This window comes from Myotis lucifugus, unplaced genomic scaffold (assembly GCF_000147115.1).
Source record: "Myotis lucifugus unplaced genomic scaffold, Myoluc2.0 scaffold_5, whole genome shotgun sequence".
NCBI lineage: Eukaryota > Metazoa > Chordata > Mammalia > Chiroptera > Vespertilionidae > Myotis > Myotis lucifugus.
In genome coordinates, this window is record NW_005871053.1 from 12,082,853 (window position 1) to 12,100,266 (window position 17,414).

Below are 17,414 nucleotides of genomic sequence, written 5' to 3' on the forward strand. Positions count from 1 at the left end.
TGAATTTGCTTAGATTCTCTAACTTAGATTCTTGTCTGCAGGATGACGAGTTGGGCAAATTATGTTCAGTGTGATACAGACTTCTAGATATTGCAGAGATTCAACTCCAGTGAAATTTATGATGAATCTCTGATGAGAAATAAATTGACCCTCTTAAACATGACCGGGTAGAAAGTCAGGGACAGATGGATTTTTCTAGATCCAGTATTTGTGGATTGTACAGAAACATGAATCGGCATTGAGACATTTCAGAGTCATAATGTACTGCATGTTTTATGAACATTATAAAAAACACCTAGGTGGCTTGTGGTTGCATCATATTTACAGTTTTCCTTTGCAATGCTCAGAGGAAAGAATAAGCTCTGGGCATATATTCTGAACTGGAAATGAGTTATTTTAAGTAGAGTGTATATATGATGTCCTGTTACTTGAGATGACAGTTATTTTTCTGTGTTGAAATATGTCCTGTCCGATTGGTAACTAGTTTCTTTTCACAGTGAACATCTGATGTTCTGGTCTGACTGGGGCCATCACCCTCGTATTGAGCGAGCCAGCATGGACGGCAGTTCGCGCACTGTTATTGTCCAAGACAAGATTTTATGGCCCAATGGCTTAACTATTGACTACCCCAACAGACTGCTCTACTTCTTGGATGCCTATCTTGATTACTTAGATTTTTGTGACTATGATGGACAACATCGGAGGCAGGTGATAGCCAGTGATTTGGTAAGTTGGTACTGAGGAAAAAAACCAGAAACTATAATAGTGACCGAGTGGAAAGCAGACAGAATAACAAGAATACGAAGAACTTAATTTTTGTGTTACAGACATTGCATGCTCAATCCAGGGAATATTAACAGGAATAAGAGCCAATCCATCTTTTTTTTTTTTTACTAACTGAAAATATGTATTTTTATTTTAGTTCATGGTCAGATTGCTTGTGTAATTTAGTTGATCTGTAGGTGCTAATCTGTTGCTTCTGTACCTTTAAAAAGTGTTAAACAAATAGTAACAATTTAATTATATTTACATTCTCAGTTAATCATAGCCTGTTATGTGCTTTGTATTTTTATTTAGGAAATTCTGTGGATTTTATTCTCACAAGTTATGGTAAAATACAGAAAATGTATTTTTTTCCAGAGAACTATTAATGACTTCTATTTAAGATTGTCATTATTTACAGTTTTGTGACTTGAAGAGACCCTGGGAGGGCCTCTCCACCTTCAGAAAATATGCATCTAAGTCTATCAGATTTATGTACATCTGTGAGTGGCAGAACAAGACGGTGGGAATTGCACTGGAGAAGGAGAGATGATAATGGGGTGGTGGGGACCCCAGACCTGGCTCCTCACTTCTGTGCTTCAGTTTTGCTTTCATTTGTAAATGGGTGCCCAGTGTAATTACCAGAGTAAAAATAAAGACTAAGTGACACATGCATGAGAAAGGATTTTGAGTGGTATAATGGGAGATAGGTCAAGCAGTATAATTTTGGTCTGTCTCTTGAACAGTGACTTCCCTGTGTTTTTATTAAATAACTAGAGGCCCGATGCATGAAATTCATGCAAGGGTAGGCATTTGCAGCCCCGGCTGCTGGGGCCCTCATGGCTGTGGCCCTGGCTGCATTGTGGCCCTGCCCCCGCCCACACCCGCCTTGTCCTGGCACTGCCCACTTCTGCTTCTGGTTCCCTGGTTCCGCGGAGCCCCTGATCGATCGCCCCTCAGAGGGTGGCCTGGGCCTCCCTCTTTGGGGTGATCGCGGAGCCCTCCCCCCTTCTCATTGACCGCCCTCCCGGCCCCTAGCCTGGGCCTCCCTCTGCAGGGCAATCATGGGGCGATGGTGGGCCCCCGACCAATCACATCGCACCCGCCTTGGCTGGCCTGGTGCCAGTGCGTGTCTTAGCGTGGTCGTCTGGACGGTCGTTCTGCTGTTTGGTCGATTTGCATATTACTCTTTTATTATTATAGATCACATGCTAAAGGAAACCATCTATTCAGCATCCTTTTCTACTTTGTTCCCCTTGGTTTTTATTTCTGGGCGAGATCTCATTGTTCTCTTCTGCCTCACAGATTCTGCGGCATCCCTATGCCCTGACCGTCTTTGAAGATTCGGTGTACTGGACTGACCGAGCAACTGAGCAGGTCACTCAAGCCAACAAGTGGCATGGAGGGCAACATTCCGTTGTCATTTATAATGTGCACCAGCCTCTTGGGATTGTTGCGGTTCATCCTGCAAAACAGCCGAATGGTAAATGAGAGACAATCGAGAGAGACAGAGAAACACTCTGCCTGAAAATAGCTTGGAAAACACTTATTCTGGAAATGTAAAATGCAATGAATTTTCCTTTCCACTTTACCAACTACCCTTGTCCTAACATTTCCATTACTTTTATTTACCATGGAAAACTCAAATCTTGTATGTAACAGCAGCAGGTCTAAATTGTATCATTTTATTTAGCAATTGGCTACTGCTTCTGTGAATTTTCTGAGTCTCAATTTCCTCCGCTGACAAATATAGCATAGACCAGATACACAGTCCCTTTTATCACTACCACCTATTTTTAGGACTTATTTATTATGGCACCATTGCCCTGTAGGTGCTCTGCTGTGGCTACCCCATCTTCCTGGAGTGCCTGGTGTAGGTGGAGAGGTGATTTAAAAATTTGACTTTGGTAGCGTGAGGAGGAATACGTCAATCTTCTCTCCTCATAACTCTGTAGTGGATTCTCATCACATTCAGAATCTGGCCCCTGTTATCTCCCTGGTCTCTTCTCCCACTTACTTACTCTTGTCACATTGGACTGTGTCCTGAAGCATACCAGGCAACTTCCCACCTCTGAACTTTTTGCAGAGTTTATGCTTGCCTTAGGCCCACCTGCCTCCCAGGGATGGTATCTTTAAGTCATTGTATCTTTTTTTTCTTTTTTAATATCTTTATTGATTTCAGAGAGGAAGGGAGAGGGAGAGGAAGAGGGGGAGAGAGAGAGAGAGAGAGAGAGAGAGAGAGAGAGAGAGAGAGAGAGAGAGAAACATCAATGAATAGAGAAATCTTTGATTGGCTGTCTCCTGCACACCCACACTGGGAATTGAGTCCACAACCTGACCTGGAATCAAACAGTGACCTCCTGGTTCATAGGTCAATGCTCAACCATTGAGCCTTGCCGGTCGGGCCCCACCTCTGAACTTTTGAACTAGCTCTTCCCCTGCCTGGAATATCTCTCCTCTAGATTTCTGCATCAGTTGCTCCTTCATGTCATTTAGGATTCTATTAAATGCTCCTGCTGGCTCTCAATCACCCTAAAATAGCCTTCCCTTCTCATAGTTATTTTGCTGTTTATCCTCATATTCTGAAATCACACTATTTATTTATATTATTAACTAAAAATATATATTTATTGATTTTTAGAGAGAGAGGGAGAGGGATAGAGAGATAGAAACATCGATGAGAGAGAAACGTCATTGATCGGCTGCTTCCTTCAAGCCCCCTACTGGGGATGAAGCTTGAAACCTGGGCATGTGCCCTGAGCAGGAATTGAACTGTGATCTCTTGGTTCCTAGGTCGATGCTCAAGCACTGAACCACACTGGGTTGGCACTCACAAATATTTATTTATTTATTTATTTATTTATTTATTTATTATGAATTTATTGGGGTGACATTGCTTAATCAAATTATACAGATTTCAGGTGTATAATTCTCTAATGTATCATCTGCATATTGTATTGTGTGTTCACCCCAAGTCAAGTGTCCTTCCGTCACCATTTATTCTCCTTTTACTCTCTTCTACCTCCTGAAATCACACAATTTATGAGTTTAGTTCTGCCTCCTTTGCTAGAATATCTGTCCCATGTTTACAGTATTCCCAGTGTGTGGAATGGTGTTTGGTATACAGTGAAGGCTTAACATTTTGGAGGAATGAATGGATTAATAGATCTGACAAGGTATGTAATAAGAACATGTAAGGTCTGGAGAACATCCAGTGAGCTTGGGATACACACAGGATCACTCTTGTCAAGGAGCAGAGACACACAAAGATGTCATCATTAGAAAAATAAAAGATTGTTATGTAACCAAATTTGGTCAACTGTGTGTAATTGTAAAGGTCACATAGGGACACACACCTTGATTTCATTTAATGTGAAAAGGTCTCTTTTAGGTCAGGCAAGGAGACAATAATATTTAGCATCATATTTCCATACTAAGCTCAGGATTACTCAGTGGCTATTAGTTCATAATCCGGTATTGACAGGATTGATCTGTAACCTTGGGCAAGTCACTCCTCCTTCTTTGCCTCTTATGAATTTTATGATGAAAGCTGGGTGTTAGGGAAGGCCAAAAGAGTCAAGGAAAATACCCAAACTTACAGAGGTAACTTCATGTACTTGTGTCTTCAAATACTAGGGGCCTCTGGGGAACAGTAATAGTGTGACAGAGCACGTTTAAAAATGTACTTGTTTAAATTGAGATATAATTTGACATATATTAGTTTTAGCTGTACAACATGATTTGAAATATGTATATCTTGTGAAATGATTACGACAATAAGTTAGTGAACATCCATCAGCACACACAGTTACAAAAACATTTTTGTGATGAAACTTTTAAGATCTACTCTCAGCAATTTCCAAATATGCAGTACAGTATTGTTAACTATAGTCATCGTGCTGTGTATTACATCCTCAAAATTAATGTGCCTTATCACTGGAAGCTAATACTTTTGACCACCTTCACCATTTCACTCACCCCCCACCCTCTGATTCTGGCAACCACCAATCTGTTTTCTCTGAGTTCATTTTTATTTATTTTTATTTTACATGTAAGTGAGATTATATAGCATATATCTTTTCTGATATATATCTTATTTCACTTAGCATAATGCCATCAAGGTCCACCCATGTTGTTGCAAATGGCAGGATTTCCTTTCTTTATGGCTGAGTGATATTCCACTGTGTATGTGTACATATAAATATGTCACATTTTCTTTGCCCATTCATTCTGTACACTTCTATGTGGGATTTTCCCATTCAGCAATGTTTACTTCTCTTTCTATTGCAGATGTAAATTCCTGTGCCTCTGCCCCCTGCAGCCACCTATGCCTGCTTTCCTCAAAGAGGCCACAGCTTTACTCCTGTGCTTGTCCCTCTGGATGGAGTCTCTCTCATGATTCTGTGACTTGCCTGAGAGGTACAGTATGCCCTTTAAGTGTGCCCTGATGGTGGCCTTGCCGTAGTCTGTGCAAGGCAGTGTAAGCTGTAAACCACTTGCTGATGGAGTGTGTGCTGCATTCCCTTTGATTCAGCAGTATCTGGGGAGTGTGTGTGTATGGGGCGACTTAATTGAGTACTCTGTTGTTATATAGTTTCTGAATATAAAGCTAATATTATGTGTGCATGTGATTCAACAGTCCTAGCCTCACATTTTCTCTTACCTGGTTGCAGTTAGACAAGCTATGGTAATGGAAAGTTCCAAATTCTGCACTTAAGTAAAAATTCTTCTTTTTTTAAAAAAAATTTCTTGTTTTTCTTTTCTTTTTATTGAATTAATTGGGGTGACACTGGTTAACAAAATTATACAGGTTTCAGGTGCACAATTCCACAGCACATCATCTGTACATTGTATTGTGTGTTCACCACCCCAAGTCAAGTCTGTGTCCATCCCTATTTATCTTCCCTGTGCCCCCTCCATTGTCCATCCCCCCAGCTATCACTATGCCACTATCTATGTCCATGAGTTTTCTCTTTTTTTCTCAATCCCCTCACTCCTCCACACAACCCCCAACCCCTATCCCCAACAGCTGTCAGCCTGCTCTCTATCTATATGTCGGTCTCTGTTTTGCTTGTTTATTTCATTAGATTCTACCTATGAGTGAAATTATATGGTACTTGTCTTGACATTACTGTATGGCTTCATTTTTCAGGATCTTGATCTCATTTTTATTCTCATAGCCAATAGCCAATCATGAGTGTTGTAGCTTAGGTCTTCCCACTCCAGTTTCAATACCTTTACTGTTATTATCTGACACTCTAAAAATATGTTTCCACTGAAAGAAATATTTTAAATGATTATTTGAGCAATTTAATCTTTATCTAATCCTAGATATTTTACTGGGTTGATTGAAGAATATGTGAAGGGTTATATTAAGTATTTTAGGGAGTAAGAAAGAAAGGAAAAGATGTAGTCAATCTACAAAAGAGATTTCTTCTGGAATTTGCACTTGATCTATTTAAAAGATACATTTTTATTGATTTCAGAGAGGAAGGGAGAAGGAGAGAGAAATAGAAACATCAAAGATGAGAATCATTGATCGGCTGCCTCCTGTACGCCCCCTACTGGGGATGGAGCCCGCAACCTGGGCATGTGCACTTGACTGGAATGGAACCCCGGACCCTTCAGTTCGCAGGCCGACACTCTGTCCACTGAGCCAAACCAGCTAAGCTAGGGCTATAATAAATTATTTTAAAAAATCATTCGCCTTTGCTTAAAAATCTAAAGAGTTATATATTCAAGTTTCTTTCATTTCTCAGTGAAGAGGAGTGAATGTGTTTTGCTACTCATAAAAATGGCTGTACATAAGTTCAAACCGAATGTTTAATGATAAAAAATTCCTAAAGTAAGAGAAACTGGAGTCCTAATCTAGAGGGAGATTTAGTTTTCAAATGGAAAATACATGCTGAGTCTAGGAAATTTATGGTGTTTACAGGTTATGCAGATGTAGGCTTATTCCATGTAATATTTTGCAATGATACTTTCCTGATGAAAGATTTTAATTATTGGTAATTCTTACAAAGGGATTGGCATTTGCAATTTTTCTTCAGACTTATTATGAAGCTAATCTTTGCTGACATTGTTTAATTTAGTGTGCCCTCATTGTCTTTCAGCAGAAGATTAAACTGGGCTATAGACATTTTGGATACAAAGCATTCTTTCACCACAGATTCTTGAACTGTGCATTGGGGATTGGTGTAATCAGTATTACTATATGATGGTGATTGATAAATGTCAACTCTACATAGTACCTTTGGTTGTTTCACAAAAATTCCATTAGTGGTTTTACCATGGGCTGAGTTTAGTGAGGTGGAAATTTTTCAGTTTCCCAAATGGTTTCTCTGTACCAGTTGGATAACTAAGTGTCAATGTGTGTTGAAAGTTACACATTTTTTCAACAAGAAGCTTAGAGAACTTGTTAACAATTGTAGATGAAAACATTTTACTTGACCTACATATTCAATAGCCTTTACAATAGTGTTTACTCTGTGTCTGGCATATCTTTGGAAATGCTTATGTGATAAGGTTAAGGGAAAAAGCAGATGGCCCTGGCCAGCATGCTCAGTGGTTAGATTGTCAGCCTGCAAACCAACTGGTCTTGGGTTAGATTCCTGGTCAAGGGCATGTACCTAGGTTGCAGGCTCCTCCCTGTCCGTGGCCCAGGTCAGGGCTCATGCAGGAGGCAACCAATTGAAGTGTCCCTCTCACATTGATGTTTCTCTCTGTCTTTCCCTCTCTCTTCCAAGCTCTCTAAAAATCAAAGGAAACATATCCTCAGGTGAGGATAAAAAAAAGGAAGAAAGAAATGTCATATCCTATGAAAGAGACATCTTGAAAATGCCTAAAGAAAGTTGTCATTTTTTTATGGTAAAGGGACTGGAGTCTGGGTTGATGAAAGCACCTTGGCAGCTGGCAGTGATGGGAGTGGTGCCTTCCCCTGATCAGCCCGCAGAGGGAGGCCAGACTGCGGCTTAGGCTCACAGGGAGCAGGCCTAAGCCGTCAGTTAGTAGGACATCCCCTGAGGGCTCCTGGACTGTGAGAGGGGGCAGGCTGGGCTGAGGGACACCCCCTCGTCCCCCCACCCCCCGCCAGTGCATGAATTTTGTGCTTCGAGCCTCTAGTGATAAAAACAAAACCCACTGTTGAATTTCATTCATTTAGATTTTTTTTTTCAATAAGGGGACTATAGCTAGGATAAGATTATCTTTGAAAAAGTACTTCATTGTATTAAGGAGACTAAGTGAACTGATAGTTTGAGTAAAATATTATGAGGATGTTTAAGTTTCAATGTACAGATACTTTTTGAGAGATACTGTTTATGTATTTAGAAGATACTGTTTATGTATTCACCTATGCACCCACACATTTATTCATTTATGTGATCATTCATTTAGTTACAAATATTTATTAGGCAATTATTATATACCAGACTCTGGGGACATAATAGTGAGTAAATCAGACATAGTCACTGCCATTTGGGATATAATATATATTGTGTATTGTATTTATTGCTGCAATTATATTTTATTCCATAAAATGGTAACAATCCACTGCCTTTCATTACTCTAAGTGTCTGGGAAGAGTGGGATATAATTTTGACTGATACTCTGCTATTTTCACAGATGATCAACCTTTCTTAATAACTGTAAGACGCAGTGTAAATTTTTGGAATCTCCCTTAATCCTGAGGTGAAGAGCAATGATGCTATGGTTCCTATATCAGGGATACAGAACGGTTATGATGTTGAGTTTGATGACACAGAAGAATTCACCATTGGGTTTGAGAATCCAGAAAGTTTTGAAACCATTCAAAATCTGTAACTTGTTCTCACAGAGCCTGCACTGATACCTCCTTATAGGCAAACGTTTGCTGGGTGGATAAAGGGGCAATGATCCAGTAATACTAAATTACCACTAAATTATTTTTTGATTCAGTGAGGGATATAAATGGGAGGTTGTCCTGGAGCAAAGATCAGAAAACACTTTAGCTTTAGAATAATAAGCACACTTAAGCTATTGGGCATTTTTTATTCATGCAGCAAGTACTTATTAAGTGCTTACTGTTTGCCCTGCACTGAACTAGCTGGTTCCAGTTGCAGAATACATGCCTAGAAGCAGCAGTCACAAAGATTGTTCTTAAGGAGCTTTAAGCTTGTAGAAGATATTAGACTAACATAACAATGATCACAACTCAAGACAAAAAGCAGGAGCTCCCTAGGGATTCCAGGAAAGCATTTGTTGTGACTGCCGGGGGCCTTCATTCAAATCTTTGCCTCGAGGATAAAAAGAAAACTTCTCCAATCACTTTCCCATTGTGCCCCCTCCTCACCCTTTAGGGTGGGGAAGGGGCAAAAAGAATACAAATGAGGGGAGAGAGAAGATTATGTGTTTGCTATTCTCGCCACTATGCAAAACATACTTCTGGCCTCCTGATTCTCACCTGTGACTTGGGTTATTTTTATGACTCTGGCCCGTGGTAATTAACAAATAAATATCTGTAGCCAGTATCAGAGGTAGTCTGAATGGTGAGCCTTGTGTATTCCCGTGACACACTTAAAAATCAGTGTTTTCAAAGTGTGGCTGGCATTGTACATAGTGAGGCCATCCAATGGTGCTGAACCTTGGCCTTTTCTGCAAGTCTGAGGAGTTTAAAGAGACATAGCAGCTGGCAGTAGCCACAGTGAAGGAAGTGTTTTCGTGGAGAAGATGTGGCCTTGGAACAGCTCACTTCTCCATGTCTTTCTTTCTAGGGTGAAATCCACAGAGTGAAGACAGATGGCACCAACAGGACTGTGTTTGTTCCTCTGTCTAGTTTGGGCTCTTCTATGAGCCTGGCCTTAGACTGGATATCAAGAAACCTTTATTACACCAATCCTGGAACTCAGTCAATTGAGGTAATGATTCCATAATACTCTGTATACAAACACTAGTTTCTGATTCATGTAAAATCTATCCTCAGGAAATACTTTCATGGAATTTTGAAATTATTTTTAAGCAGAAACAAAAGCGAATAGATATTTGTATCAAAGCTAAGGAGGAAAACCAACTTAAAAATAAATTTTTGAAACTTTTTACTGACCTATTTTGTTTCCTCCTAAATATCAATGCTAACTTGTTCCTGTTAGGAGGATTTGAGATATTTTTGTAAAAACAATAAATAAAAATTATGTAAGAATTCAGCATAAAAGAAAGATTATAATAGCAGGGAATTTTCACTATCTCTTCTCATCAAATCTTCAATGCTATTTTAGTAGTAAGCCTAATTTATAGGTTACCTCTGTTCTAAGATGAAAATCTTTCTATGGCTCCAATATAGTTTTTCTAACAGTGAAACAGAAAGTAGGAACTTGATTCTGATTTCTTTGATACTCTCCTCTCTGCGATAACTGTTCTTTTTACTCTAATTCCCAGAGGAAATTCTAGATGGGGTGTAGGTATGAAATCACATGAAGTAGATCAGAAGTAACTTGACTAGCATTGATTTTCTCCACTCTGGGACAAAGTTGAAACGTATGTGTGTGTGTGTGTGTGGGGGGGGGGGGTGGTGGTGGTGGTGGTGGTGGTGGTTATTAATTTATAATAATTTTGAAAGTGAAAATTCCTAAAGCAAAGGGAGGGTCTTGTGAGAGGGCCAATTAGCAGGGCTGAGTAGAGTGACAATCACTGCTCTGGATTAGGCACCAGCTAGTAAGGTTGTTCTCTTTGGAACATTCAGAAAGAGAAATACTACAGATGAGGAAGGCATACAGCAACCAAGTGGCTAATTTACAGCAGATAGGAGGAGCTCACGTCAGCCAGTGCTTTACAATTTACAAAGGGCTTCCACAAATATCATCTCGTTTAATCTTCACAACATTACCAAGTGCAGGCAAGTGTAGTAACCATTCACATTGAGCGGGACATTTGCAATATGCACAAACATTAATCCCCCAGAATTTATTAAACGGGGTAGAATCATCAACTCTTAACATGAGGGGAAACTTGGAGGCTCATCTGTTTCAAGCCCTTCATTGTTTGTTTTTCCCCCACAAATATATTTTTATTGATTTCAGAGAGGAAGGGAGAGAGAGATAGAAACATCAATGATGAGAGAGAATCATTGATTGGCTGCCTCCTGCACACCCCCTACTGGGGATTGAGCTCACCACCAGGGCATGTGCCCTTGACTGGAATCGAGGAACCCTTCAGTCCACAGGCTGACACTCTATCCACTGTGCCAAACCAGCAAGGGCAAGCCCTTTGTTTTTAAAATAACAATCTGAAGTCCATAGACGTTAAGAATTTGGCTTAACTCGGAAGTGTTCTAACTTTGCCCTGTTACAAATCACAACTCCAGCAATTGGCCCGATTTTAACTCCCTTTGTCAGTGACAGAAGATATTTGTTCATAATGTCAACTGAAAATATCACCTTCCATCAAAACATGGGCAAAATTTACAGCCCAGGAACCTTAATGTGGAACTTACATCTCTCTAGACTCCACTCAGTGCAAAGCTGTCTTAATTCCAAATGACAATCTGCTCTTATTCTATCTCTTGGTCTCTTGCCTTGTTAATGGGGACCTTCCCTTTTAGACTGATAGTTTGGCAGGAAATGTGTCTTCTCCATCAGTGTTAGGTAGAATGAGAGGTACCAGTTGACATCCGTATGGGTAAGGCTGCTTTATCCATATAAACCTGAAGTTTGTAATTGTTCCCCAATGCAGTGAGGTACTGAGAAAGATCATTTGCTCTGGAATCCAAAGGCCTTGCTTTGAGCCTGGCTTGCTTGCCAATTCATTCAACAAACACAAGTAAATGATTTCTATGGATCAGTCCCATGGTTAGTTCTGGACATTCAAAGATAAACAAAACATTTTTTTTCCTGCTTTTGAATAATTTACACATCTGAGTGCTAGACACACAAGTACCTTTGCTGCAGTGTGATAAGTACTGTACAGTACCAGCAGTGAATATAAAGTGTTGTGTGGTTGGGGGCAGAGGTTATTGTTGAGTCTTAAAGGATGACCAATATTTATTTCTGTCAAATGAAGAAGTAGGGAAGAGGCAGCCAAGATAGAGAAAAACACTCTATTCAAAACCCTAAGATATGAAGATGCATTTTGTGACTGGGGAGAGCAGTGTGTTTCCTCACAGGCTGTTTGACTTTGGGAAAATTACTTATCTTCTCTGAGCCTCTCTTTCCTTACCTGTAAAATGGGGTTAGTAGCTCAATAAGGAAATGTACTTCATGACACTAAGGTGGCCTATGAAGACAGTGCCCCAATTCCCTCAAGTCACAAATATATTTAGAATATCCATAAAGACCCCTGACAATAATGATTCAAAGGTAAATTGCCTTTCTAGTCTTTTTATTATTTTTATCCTTTGGTGATATCTACTGTGACTCTTCCAGGAGAAAGTTAGCTTGCTTAAGAAAACAAGAATAGTGTTCATTGTTTACCTGTACAATATCTGTTCCAGCACAAGAGTAATTCAGGTTCAATTCCCATTTCAGGATAAAAGAGAAACATTTGAGAAACTGTTTTCCACTAGGGGTAGCTGTGAGCCCATTCACTAACAGCAATTTTTTAGCTGGAAAGTGAAGCTGACAGAATGGCTTGGCATATTCCACAAAACAAGGAAGGAAATTCCCTTTGAAATAAAGAGATCTGTAGGCCTAGGAAAAGGAGAGAAATTATAGTAGAAAGAGGCAAATTGAAAAGAGAAAAATTATCTTAGTCCAAGTAGGAGAGAAAGTTATCAGAGAAGAGAATATTTTAGAGAGAAGAGAGAGAGAGAGAGAGAAGTGTTTGTGTGTGTGTGTGGGGGGGGGGGGGAATGGGGTGGGGGGAGAAAGAGAAGAGAGAAATACATGTAGCAACAGAGAGACAAACATAAACACAGATACACAAATAACTATTTGCACTGAAAAACAATTTTATAGAAACACCTTCATGCGAATCAACAGACATTTTCTAATTTACTACTTGTTTCTCCCCTCAGACCATCTCAGGTGCATATTAAAATAGCCTTGCTTCTAGAAAAACTGCTTCTAGTCCAGTAATCCATATTTTTCTGTGATGTCAGGGTTCTTTAGCATTGTGATTATTACATAATAGCATTAATAATTAAAAATAGATAACATTGGGTAAGACACTAAATCTTTTAGGCCCCTTTTTCTATAATATGGGCATAATGGTATCTACCTCACAGGATTCGCCCATTAAGTGGACCAATACAAAACAGGAAACATTTATTAAACACACTTGTGCCAGTTACCATGTGTGTGTTACCTCATTGTCCTGTGAGCTCTATGTACAAGGTGCCATTGTCATCCACATTGAAATGACAAAGAAACTAAGTTTAGATAAATTTACTTGCCTCAGGTCATACAGTCAGAGCTGGCAGGGCAGGGATTTGAACTCCTGTATTTTAACTCAGACTGTTAACTTGGAACAGAATTCACTTTAAGTCTGCGTGAATTCACACTGTGTTTGTAGTGATGGGCTACTGGGTGCTATGGCCTGGTTACTGGGATGCATGAGAGCTGTGGGATTTCCATTTGTCTTTCAGAATTTCCTTTTTCTGAAGGCAGTTTTTGTAGTTTCTTCCCCCCCCATTTGAGTCTGTCTTTTCTTTATATACATTTCCCCTCCTGAAATTTAGGTGAATTGAAAATAGGAATTTGAGAGGTGATTTTACTTTTCTTGCTCTCATTCTCTATTGAGAGGATTTTCTATGAGCCCAGAAATGCAATTAGGAATTACTGAACCTCCTCCATAACCTCCCATTTGTCCCTAGTCATGCTTTGGAATTCGTTGTGTCTTAAGTTCTCCTTCATCTCAGCTTTCTTTTTCCCCCTTATGAAATTCAGTTCTAACAAGTGACTCTATGCTATAGGTTTTGACACTCCGGGGAGATGTCAGATACAGGAAAACATTGATTACCAATGATGGGACAGCTCTTGGAGTTGGTTTTCCAGTTGGCATAACTGTTGATCCTGCTAACGGGTGAGTCTTAATAAACGGCACATGCCTTCTATACAGCACCATTCTTGTAAAGGTTATGATCTGATAAAATGGAAGATTTCAGACCTAGGACATTTTCTGATTTCATATGCCAATATTTGAATAATATAGATCTCAGTGAGGAAGAGAAATAGCTCTGTGGTATATTTAATGTGAAGGATATAATATATATTTTGTTCTTTGTTCACCCACATTGGACTGAAAATTAATTCCAAATAAGTAAGAATTTCAGGGATTTAAAAATAGAATTATAAGAATGAGCAATACATCCTGATTGTGAGTAAATGTGGAAAACTTTAAGGGGTTAGATAACATTTGAAAAAGACCTTGTAGGAAGAGAAGGCTTCTAAGTAGGTAGAGAATGGGTTGCAACTGGGGAGTGGTACTTGAAGCCAACTGAGCATTGAAGGTGCAGAAGTGTGGGGGTGGTATTTATAATGCTTGTGCAAAGAGCTGGAGCTAGAGGCTTAGAGCAGGGGGCAGTTCACCAGATGGGAGATACATCAGATAAAGTCTTTTGGGGACAAATCTTGGAGAGCTTTCATGTCATGTTGAGGAGTTGCACTTTTCTTTAGAGAAATAAGAAGCCAGCAGGGAATTTGGAGGAAGGAAGTGATGGAACCAAGTCTGTATTTCAGAAAGATTGGTCAGGATTGAAGTGGAAGAGGACAGGGGCAGGGAGAACAGGGTAAGATGAAATTAGTGATATGGACTAGAGTCCTCTGGTCTCTTTGATTAGTTATTTCATTTTATGCTGTATTATAAACTAGAATAATAAATTATAAATAAGAGCATTGACTTTTTAAAAAAACAGTTAAAACATCCCACATGTATTTTGATTTTCTGCTTGACAGCAGATTCTCAGGCCTGGAGGGAACTGAAGAAGTAATTTGTATTAGCTCTCTGCTTCAAGTAAGGATGATGTGCAAATCAATCTCAATTTTAAAGGCTACTAAAAGCAAAAATTCTATTCTATGATTGCTGACTTGCCCTAGTTTTCAGTTATCCTTTCTAGAGGAAAGACCACCTTAGATTTAAAGTTCTACTTTTGAAACTCAAACACATGTCTTTTTCATTCATCAAACATTTTTATTCATCAAACTCCCATTATTGGGTGGTCTGTTATGTAGGATCAGTTAACTATTGAAACAAACTCCAAAGTGTATAATGGCTCAAAGAAAATAGAAGTTTATTTCTCTTTCATTTGGGCAGTGGAGTTTGGGTAGAAAGTGGGAGAAGCTCTATTCCAATGGTTCTCAACCTTCCTAATGCCGCAACCCTTTAATACAGTTCCTCATGTTGTGGTGACCCCCAATTTCATTGTTACAAATTGAACATAATTAAAGCATAGTGATTAATCACAAAAACAATATATAATTATATATTTGTTTTCCGATGGCCTTAGGCGACCCCTGTGAAAGGGTCGTTGGACCCCCAAAGGGGTCGCGACCCACAGGTTGAGAATCGCTGCCTATACAGTCATTCAGGGACCCAGGCTGATCAGGTCTTCAGTTGGAGACTGTCAAGGTCATCCTGGGTGTTGAAATCTTTTTAGCAGTAAAAAGAAGAGCATTCAGGAATGTGCTGGGTAGTTTTTATGGGCCACACTACAAGTAGTACATACTACTTCTGCTCACATTCCTTCTGCTAGAATTCAGTCATATGGCAACAGCCTACTGCAAAGAAGCCAGCTTTTTACCAATAAAGAAGAGGAAGACACTGATTTTGACAAGTGAAAGCAGTCTCTGCCAAGGTCAGGGTTATATACAAAGATTATTAAAGACATAATCTATAACTTTAGTAACTTCAAGCATTTATAGCTTGGTAAATTGGATAAGTCCTGTGCTTAAATACCAATTACCCAGATGTATATATGATTAAGAGCCATAAGAGAGACAAAAAAAAAATTGGGATGAGAGTTCTGCAGAGAGAAATTTTCAGCTTGATGGAGGTGATTCTATTTGGACTGGTCTTAAAAGATACATAGAATTTCACCTGGTAGAGCTGGCTTTGAAGATATCTTCCATTCTATGAAGGAAGGAAAGTCAAGAGCAGGGGCAGAAAAGGGAGGCCATGTTGAGATTACTAAGAGAAGGCCAGTTGGATTGGAGGCAATGATTTTGTCAGGGGAATTGGGAGAAGAAACAGGATAGAAACTCATGGATATAATGTTTTGGATGTTCAGTAAAGAGAAAAATCTTCAGAAGGTTACAGCCAATGTTATTGAATTAGGTGCTGCAGAAAATGATTTCTGTGGATGATCACTAATAAAGGGTTGAGGCAATTATAGAGTTGCTGGTGACATGTGAGAGAGGATGTTCACTGGAAATATAAAGGAGCTAAACAATGAAAGAATGTGAGGAAGTGCAACTACTCCTTTTAGGAGTTTGGTATTGAAAAGTTAGAAAAAAAAGAAAAATTAGAAAAAGATGAACAAGTGTAGGTCAAAATGTCACAGGAAAAAAATTTAGAATAGGGAAACATGAGCATATGTTTAAGAGCAGATGAAAAATCAGTGATGAAATAATTGAGAGTGAAAATTATGGGCCAGGAATGACAGTAGAAATGACTTTGAACGAATTGATAAGGGGAACATGATACAGTGAACTAGGGATGATTGTTCTCAGCTAAGATTAGGTAGCTTAAATTTTAGTGAACTCAGAATTCACAAGAGTTTTGTAACTTTGTTCAGCAAACTTTTGATAACCTGGAATGGGAGAGGAGAAAGGAAATAATGACAGGAATGCAGGTTTGGTGTTTAGCAAGGTAGGCACAATGGGAGATCAAGAGAATAAATAAGAATATTATTTAAATGGTTACAGATGAGGTTCAGGCATAGAAGGACTGGAGGTTTGGGAGCTCAAACAAGTTTTAAGGGCAAAGAAGCTTCAATGGGAGAAATAAAATAGGAGCAGGGATGAGATGGGAGAGTCAAAGCAGAGAATTTCAGAATTTGAGAAGTTAGAGGGAGAGAAGTTTAGACTTGATGATGAGGTTCATGGGATGATTATGGATTGGTAGTGGAAGATGTATGCAAATAAAGGTGATTGGAATTAAGAAGGTTAAGGACTTGTGAGAAAAGAGTGAAGAGGATTGTCTATTGTGGCTATAGCAGAAGAGATAGAAAGAAATTAAAGCTTGGATTCAATTCTAGAAGTGTGTCTTCAGTGGAAACCAACCCTTCATATATTTTGATAAATTTTCATATATCATGGACTTGGCAATTCTCTGTGGTGATTGGGGTTCATGTGAATGTACTGAGTCTAGTTCATTGTGAAATGGAAAGGTAGGAAAAAGTTGTATATCCTGATATCAGCATGCCAATGGGATTCCATTCTCAGAAAAGTATTATTTTTTCTTTTATTGTTTTGCATTTTTCATAAAAGGAATCAGATTAGATAAGAAAGTAGATGGCCTTGTGATAGATGATGATTTGGAGAATTAAATAAGAAGCCTGAGAAGAGCAGGAAGGTACTCGACAACTTTCACATTAGCTTTGTCCTTCTCTGGGTACTGGGCAATATGCGATTCTTTGACAGCGATTGCCTGTTGATGTAGGCTCCTTCTTAGTCATAAACCTTCCACCTACTTGACAAAGCTAAAGGATCACCCACTAATGGTGAATAATATCCTCCTGGATAAGA

At 39.2% G+C, this 17,414-nt stretch overlaps 1 protein-coding gene across 1 annotated transcript in view; it reads left to right on the plus strand.

Moving 5' to 3' along the window:
• LRP2 (LDL receptor related protein 2) overlaps positions 1 to 17,414 on the plus strand; it is a 194,145-nt gene that overhangs the window by 100,161 nt on the left and 76,570 nt on the right. The window contains 7 exon segments of the mRNA XM_023743536.1: positions 498 to 726; positions 2,068 to 2,245; positions 5,053 to 5,181; positions 8,386 to 8,423; positions 8,425 to 8,552; positions 9,512 to 9,656; positions 13,643 to 13,752. Coding sequence (XP_023599304.1) covers positions 498 to 726; positions 2,068 to 2,245; positions 5,053 to 5,181; positions 8,386 to 8,423; positions 8,425 to 8,552; positions 9,512 to 9,656; positions 13,643 to 13,752 — 957 coding nt within the window.